This window comes from Asparagus officinalis, chromosome 3 (genome assembly GCF_001876935.1).
Source record: "Asparagus officinalis chromosome 3, Aspof.V1, whole genome shotgun sequence".
NCBI classification, from domain to species: domain Eukaryota; kingdom Viridiplantae; phylum Streptophyta; class Magnoliopsida; order Asparagales; family Asparagaceae; genus Asparagus; species Asparagus officinalis.
In genome coordinates this window covers 41,572,106-41,580,769 of record NC_033796.1, presented here as the reverse complement: position 1 = coordinate 41,580,769, position 8,664 = coordinate 41,572,106, and the positions used below count along the sequence as shown (strand labels likewise).

At 33.8% G+C, this 8,664-nt stretch overlaps 1 protein-coding gene across 1 annotated transcript in view; it reads right to left on the bottom strand.

Annotated features, from left to right (window-relative positions):
* LOC109833922 (low affinity sulfate transporter 3) overlaps positions 1,950 to 8,664 on the bottom strand; it is a 10,809-nt gene continuing 4,094 nt past the window's right edge. The window contains exons 8-13 of the mRNA XM_020401784.1: positions 8,056 to 8,342; positions 7,787 to 7,980; positions 7,624 to 7,706; positions 7,473 to 7,549; positions 6,739 to 7,111; positions 1,950 to 2,012 (exon numbers count right to left, since the gene is read on the bottom strand). Coding sequence (XP_020257373.1) covers positions 6,965 to 7,111; positions 7,473 to 7,549; positions 7,624 to 7,706; positions 7,787 to 7,980; positions 8,056 to 8,342 — 788 coding nt within the window. The 3' untranslated portion in view covers positions 1,950 to 2,012; positions 6,739 to 6,964. The remainder of the gene's footprint in view (positions 2,013 to 6,738; positions 7,112 to 7,472; positions 7,550 to 7,623; positions 7,707 to 7,786; positions 7,981 to 8,055; positions 8,343 to 8,664) is intronic.

Genomic DNA, 8,664 nt, shown 5'->3' with positions numbered 1-8,664 from the left:
ATATCCAAAGAAAAAAAATGTATGTATGTATATATATAGGACAAATTTTCAAAATAGACCCTATTAGAAATTTATTTTTAAAATCGACACCTTTGAAATTTACTTACCATTTTTGACTTGTTTTCAACTAGGTCTATTAGAAATTTATTTTTAAAAATCGACACCTTTGAAATTTACTTACCATTTTGACCTGGTTTCAGCCAGGTCTATTAGAAATTTATTTTTAAAAATCGACACCTATATCCAAAGAAAAAAAATGTATGTATGTATATATATAGGACAAATTTTCAAAATAGACCCTATTAGAAATTTATTTTTAAAATCGACACCTTTGAAATTTACTTACCATTTTTGACTTGTTTTCAACTAGGTCTATTAGAAATTTATTTTTAAAAATCGACACCTTTGAAATTTACTTACCATTTTGACCTGGTTTCAGCCAGGTCTATTAGAAATTTATTTTTAAAAATCGACACCTTTGAAATTTAGCTACCATATTTGACCTACAACTTCACGAGATTTAAAATCCCGAGAAGTAGGGTGTATTTCTTCTGTAGCTTCATTAGCGTGGTTAATTAAGTACTAAAATTCATGGGATTTTAAATCCCGTTTCAAACTTTATTTGCTATTTTCGACCTAGTTTTAGCTAGGTGGCTGAAATTGGGTCGAAATAGCAATTAAATCTCAAAGGGGATGTTTTATATATATAGATCTGTGTGTGTATGGATTATTCTACTCTTAGGAGGAGAAAGAATCTCCTCCCACATTTGTAGCCTTAGATTAAAATTTTAACAGTTAAAGGTATAAATGCATATCTCACCAAAATCAAAGTAAATTAAGCTTGAGAGGGCAAATTAGGTAGTTAAAATTGTTTTATTAGGATTAGAAATATCTGGCAGTCTACTTATAGTTGTCTCTTTCATAAATCATCTTCATCTATATCGTTCTTACTGAGGGGAGCATTGGCGCAACGGTAAGGTTGATACCTTGTGACCTGGAGGTCACAGGTTCAAATCTCAGAAATAGCCTCTCCGCAAAGCGGGGGTAAGACTGCGTACATCTGACCCTCCCTAGTGCCCACAATGATGGAAACCTCTGACACTGGGCGTCCTTTTTTTATCTATATCGTTCTTACTCTCTTCATACATTTGTAGCATGGCTGATTATTTTTGGCATCAAATATAATATGATAAAAAGTGTTCCTGAAAGTGACCACTAGGAATAGTTGTTCTCAAACAAAATTTAGATATCAAGAGACGTCTTTATGCCACATGAATTTGGTGCAATTGCATGCATATTTCAGATAAATTAAATTACAATCTACATGATTGTTCTCATTCAAACTTTGGTACATAAACTTGATTAAGGTGTTATATATCACCTGAAAATACAATCAGCCACAGATGAGGATGACGGTTAATGAAACATGACGAGAAATAAAAGGAAACAACAACCTAGATCTGGATTTTATCGAAAATTATCTTTAATGAGAACCCGAATTTCATGGAAAATTAGCTTTATCACCGAATCACCCTTTGCTGCTTGGATTTTCTTTCATCCGTTCCAATATACCTTTATTATCTATAGCCATCAAAAAGTAAATCTGATGGCTATAAATGTGGGAGGAGGAGATTCCTTCTCCTCCTATAAGTACAATAGTCCTGTTCATGTGTGTGTGTGACATTCCTTCTCCTCCTATAAGTACAATAGTCCTGTTCATGTGTGTGTGTATGTGTGTGTGTGTGTGAAGGTGTTACCCAGTGACAATATACAGGTAACATTAAGAAAAATAGGACTTAGAATATAAGGATATGCTAGGAATGTGCCACTGAAGTGGACATAACCATGGCATAAATGGGCATTGATTTAATTAAAAAGGAAAATAAATGATAGTATACCATATATAAAAGGCATCAAGATTGCAAGTAATTGAATGCACACAACAATACCGAAAATCAGCCGATAACAAAACTTATAGGATTCCCACTGCATGCAAATTCGCCTTGAAGTTGCTGTTACAAATAAATCATAAATAAATTAAAATTTCTTCGCTATAAAATAAATAAATCAAGAAGAAATAATTGTATTTTAACAATGCCAAGGGGAAAATTGAAACTATTGAAACCCTAAAAAAAGATTAAATTAAATGTTGTAAACTATAAGAAAGAAAATCAATTTATAAAATAATGAAATAAAGATTTTCACAAAAACATACTACTAAGTGAACAGAAAACATTCTTTATAAGGTAAAGTTACCCCTAAAGAAATGTTACAAATTCTAGCGCCTCATTTGGTACGCGTGAAAGAGTAGAAATAGAATGTCCATTCCTACTTCTCATTCACGGGCACCAAAAATGACATACTTTTGAATGATAGAACACTGATTCTCACTTCTCCATTCCTACACTTTCTGGGAATGGGCATTCCCATTGTATTAGTAGGGAATGAACATTCGTAATTAAGTGGAAATAAAAAAGGAAAGCATTTTTGGAATATGCCCTTCTAAAAGATACAAACATATCTAATATCTTAAAATCATGAATTTTCTCTATCATTCATCCCAACCCTAGTTCATTGCTATTCATGTGATGGAGGCAAAAGTTTGCAATGCCTCATCATCATTTTTGCTTCTCTTTCAGCAAGGATTGACCATCCGCCATAGGTGAATATCTCATCATCAATGAATTAATGATAAATTTAGCAAATGGTGGACTTAAAATAAATTTCAACAACTAAACTATGTATGTTAGAACTAGTGGGGATCACTTGGCTGTTGATTGCAATCATGTGATTGGCCACTTATTTTAATATCTTTTTCTTTTGATCTTTGGACACGGTGAATCATTTAATTGTTAGAATTTAAAAATTAACTAGTGCATATAATCAATAAAAGAGGGCAGATCAATACTATATTAAATGCTAAAGTAATAAGGCACTCTTCTTTTCTCTAGCATATAGTTATCACAATAACATATTCCAGTATTCCTTATGCTATGAAAAAAAATAAAAAAAATATTCTTATATAATGTTATTTTCAAAAAAAATATCTAGTCATCATTATTAATATTTTTTATACTTAATTTTAAAATTATGTGTTGTTGTGAGGATATTATTAGAAAATAAAATTTCATTCTCACTTATGAACAAGTTACACCAAACATAGAAATGAGAATGAGATTTCATTCCCACTTCATTCTCTAGCCGCAGCCATGAGAATGGGAATGAGCATTTCATTCCCAAACTTATTCCATTTTTTTCCTTCCTCCATTTCATTCTCGCTTTGACTCCATTCCCATGTACCAAATGAGGCATAAAATTTCACGAGGTATAGTCCTTTAGAAATAATCTATCATCTAATGTCTTCAATCAAGTTGGTCACATTTAGAGGGTGAAAACTAATCAATCTAACTCTACCATGTGAAGATGTATAAGAGAAGCAGAGGTCAACAAAATTTCTACTTTGGATTTGCAGATGTTACCACACCATGACCAAATCTAAGAAACATTGTTTCAATATAACCAAATATAAGAAATATTGTTTTGACAGGAGTGTATTATAGTTTCACTACTTCGAATTTGCTCATTTTCATTAAAATAGAAATTAAATGCTTCAAAGTAGAGGCAAACAAAAAAATTATTAGGAAAATATTTAGATATGGAGACCAACGGGTACTGCATCCATGAGAAATGCTAATACATATATGTGTGTGTGTATTCATAACATGCAAATATATCTATGTATGTATGTGCGCACACACACACACATAACATGCAAATATAATTAGAAAACCTAGGACATTGACTAAAGTAGTAATTGTACTTTCAACCTCCATGAATATTGTCAAACTCAGCAATGAAGCCAACAAAGTAAAATTCATTAGTTCATGTCTCAAAAGAAATAATTTAAAGGAGAAGAATATTTTTTAAATATGCCTTAGTGTAAATACAAGCAGTTAAAGATGCCAAAGTAGAAGCACGAAACTATTTTTTTGTAGAATCTCCCAGTATCTGAGTTAGTTTAAATAAACTGTTTTTCCAGATATGTATGTCCTAGGAATTTTATTCTATATATATTAACAGCTTTATCTGAGTTTCTGAAGCAATATATATTCTTTTCTCAAAAAGGTTTCCAAATAAAAAATTATTCACTGTGTTGTAGTAGTTTGCATAGTACAAGCTTCCAGGCATGCCAGGCAAGCTTCAGATTGTTAATGGATAGTTTCCTTAGTAAAACTGGAGCATCCTGAAGGGTCAGACTATGTCAGATAAACTTCTGATGAAATATGCAGCATGTTCTGATACTGGTTTTCCCAGTATGTGTCCTATTCACATATAGTTTCTGCTGGTAGCTATCATTTCTTACTGCATTAACTTACTTATAACCTTATTTGAGAATAAGGTGTTAACATAAAAGCTTACGTAAGGGTCATTTGGTTTGAAAAGGGAAATATAGGTCTTTAATGTTTGGTTGCCTTCTTCGTATTACTAGATCATCATTGTCTTTAGATGACGATCAACAATCATGTGAGCTGCAACTGTTGGAAGGAATTGCTCTGGAGCTGAATCATGAGAAGGCATCAAAAAGGACTAGCAATTCAATGGTATGAGAAGTTACACCTATTACAGTTTTAATTATATCTTGGTATACACAAACTGATCCAAATATATTGTCTTCTTGATAGGAAGAACCACCGGTTTGGAGCATGGATCCACAAATGTCTAGTGAAATGGACGACTTAGCAATCTTCTCAAAATTGGTGGAACACAGCACTTTTACAAAATATATAAACTTCAAAGAACAATAGATATAAAATTGTTGAAACATGACAATTTTCTTCTTGTTAAGACTTTCCAGGGAAACAAGAAACATATATTTTTTTCCTGCATCGTTCAAAATGCTTTATTTTGGTATATGTATAATTTATCGAGTTACTTAATTTTATGGCTTTGGTAGTTATAAGTAGATAGTTCAAAGCACTTGATTAATTGGCTAGATATAATAAGTTGGAGGGCACAACAACAATCAAAGACCTCAAGGACGCACTTGCAAAAAAGATATGTACTAAAATAGCCTTCTATATTTGGAGTCAAGAGATTTCTTTTCCACACTAACGAGTAATGACTATGGATAACTATTTGGATTAATCTTTTCTAAGATGTTGTATTCACATATTATATCCCATTGTAGGATTAATCACTTTTGTATTCTCTCAGATGAACTTGTGCTTCAAACGGACTCTCTTTTTAAGCAGTGTCCTTTAGGCTTTGTTTTTTGACATAAGTTCAGTTGTCTCACCCCACTTTTATAGTAAACTTCCATACCCCTGATTTCAGTAAATATTCTTCTGAATTACTTGACTGAGTGAAGGAACAAAAAAGTTTACTAAATCTCTACCAATACTATTCCCTTTTTTGGATTATTCTCCATGATATTCCAGTTAAACCATTCTCACAGCAGTATGCTTGTCACTCTTTTCTGTTGGCAAGAAACAATTTGGATAAAATTTATAAATTCTCACTGCTGCCTCATTACCACCTTGAATTGGAAATATTTCCACCTTTAGGTTTTAACCACTGATGATGGGAATCAAATCGAAAAGGCCTTCGTGATATAGATGATGACCAAAATTATTATGGAGGGATGGAAAACGGCTTAAAGAAAAGGAGAAAAGAGAGATAGAGAAAGGCACAAATGTGTAGCACTTTGATGCCATATTCTACTTTACCATAGAAAAACAAGAAACCTTTCAAAGCCTTTATGAGTTTGTGGAAAAGGGCAAAGAAAAAACTTGAAACCCTGAAGGGATCCGAAATTATAACTTGATTCCACTCCCTCGCCCCGAATCTATTCTTACAAAAGTTTACATCCCCAACAGACTTGATTGAGCATCTTAGAAAGAAGGCAACAAGAAAAAGTATGAGATTGCATATCTTCAGTAGCATATTTGAAGTGACTTCCAATATTCGACCTCTGAAACCGATCAAAATAATAATGAAACGGAACAAAAAGGGTATTACGTGAATGGAATTGACATAATGTTTCACAATGCCACTAAAAGGAACCTACATTCACGAATATTTAGAAAAAAAAAAAGCATTCACCAAAATTACTACCCGCACTCCCTGAAGTCAGAACCAACCGTTTGTAATTCATGTTTGATCTTAAACGTACGAGACCTCTACTTAGTCAACCGAAAATCACCATTTTCACCATAAACATCTTAATCCAAGTAGGAAAACCCATCTTCTTCCAACTGGAATTTGATACCATACAAACTAATTCTAAAGAAAATTTTCTAGCGAAAAATGGGAGATATTGCTTGAGCAAAGACAGCCAGTCGGATGCTTTGGGGGGTGAAAAAAAATTATTCTTGCTTCTAATTTGATTTTCCCCTCCACACAAGGCTCTCACTAAAAACCTGTTGACACTGCAACAATACCCAAAGCTAGGGTTTAGTTTTCATGCCAATCTTGGGGTTTGCATTTTAGGGCAATACCATGCAATGGATGAAATTAATCTAAACCTACTTAACTTAATTAAGGAAACTACGGAAAATTAATGGCATTACTCCCAAAATTAGTATGGCATCATGATTCAAAATCGATTACACTTAATTGCGAGGAGACAAGAACGAAACTGCTGTAATCAGAAGACACGGAGTCGCAAAAGAGAATCTCAACCACATAAGTTTCATAATTTCAGAATGAAATTAGGAAGAAATAGGAGAAAGATGGTACCTTTTTGCTCTTCCATATCAGCCTTACAGAGGAGAACACGGAGAGCGCACACACACACACATATATATAATATTCTTTTCAGAATACGAATCTCCTACAAAATATATGTTATTTGTATAAACCCCACTGTGTTGAGTCCAGACACAGAGTGGGTCTTATTTCGATCACACCATCATTATATTAAACAACACATTAGATTAGATAACACAAACACCATCATTAGTTTTTAACAAGCATTGCTCTTCCTAAAGTCAAGGCAAGCTTCCACTGCTTCACTCACTGTGAGAAATATCCACTGCTCTCCGATCCTCTCCACAAACTTTGATAGCTTCATCTTGTGAACCGCTTGAAGCCCGGGATTGGCTATGGCCACCTGCATGCAGTGAATTCATTATAAGAAACAGAATTAATTGTACCCTTTTCCTTGGTTAATTGCGTATGGAACCCCAGTAGATATTGTTGGTTTAAACTTACTACCCTATAGTTTCATCTTTTGCAAATAGAACCCCAGAGTCAAATCTGCGTGGCTCTTTTATCCTCAGGGTGTCTATTTGTCCAAAAACAATTTCAGTTTTCGCTCAGCATAAAAGCGTCAAAAACAGTACAATTTGGGGATCTATCTGCAAAGTAAAACTAGAGGAATATATATATAGTAAGTTCAAAACAATGATACTACAGGGGTTCTGTCCGCAATTAACCTTTTCTACGACTAGTGAATAGAATTAGAGGCTCACCTGAATACCAATAGAGGCCAGATTCTTATATATCTCTTCGAGGGCAGCAATTCCAGAAGTGTCCATATTCATTACATCTGAAAGACGAATGTTCTTTAGTAAATTTATGAAGTTAATTGGAGTTTATAGAGTTTCCAGACTAGAAATTTACTTGACATGTCGATGACTAAGGAATGGATTCTTTCTTCGCCTTTCTCCTCTATTGATCCCTCTTCTTTTATTGCTCTTGTAATCCTGCACAAAATGCAGGACTAGTTGTTTAAAAAAAGCCAATATTCAAATTCCTCAGTATAAGATATATTATGCGTTTATACCTTTCTCTGATGAAGTTTGCATTAGTGAAGCAAAGGAAGGATGTGTCTATACGAGCTACGAGCAATGCATGTGTTCTTGTAGCCATTGTATAATGTCTTGTGCTACAAAATATGTCAGTTCCAGGGATCCTTCCAAGTATTTCAATGCGCGATCTGATTGAACTTAATAGGATCCTTGCAAAAGATATGACCATCTGCGAAAAATAAAATATCTTTCAGTGAATTCATCTATATGAGTTAAAAGAGATTAAGTAGACCAATAATCTCACCGCCACCACAAGACCGATCTCTACTGATCCGAACAGAACACCGAGGAATGCTCCAATACAAGCTAAGAAGTCCATTTTATCGACCTCCCAAATATGGTAAGCTTCACTGACATCAATGAGATTTGGGAGGGCAGAAATGATAATGGATGCAAGTATAGAATAAGGAGTGTAGTACAATAGCCTTGTGAGGAATTCTAAGGATAGAAATACTGTAATGGCCATGACTACATTTGAAATGGGTGTTTTGCATCCTGCACTGAAATTTACTGCTGACCGAGAGAAGGAGCCTGAACATATAATTCTATGTCAGTCAAAATGTGCGATAGCAGATATTTCTAATTATGTAAAAAAGATGTGGGTATCTGTTATTGAGAGTATAAATAGATCGTAGATTAAAAACACTACAAAATTAGTATAATCTTAGTTTGTTTTTTTAGGATGATTATATACTAGTACCATGTTCAGTATGTATGTCTGTATGTATGCATAATGATGTATGCAACTACACTATATGTAAATTTGTGTACGTATGTACGTATGTGTGTGTGTGTGTTTTTTTTTTTTTTGGTTGGGGGGGGGGGGGGAGGCTTGGGGGGGGGGGGGGGGGGG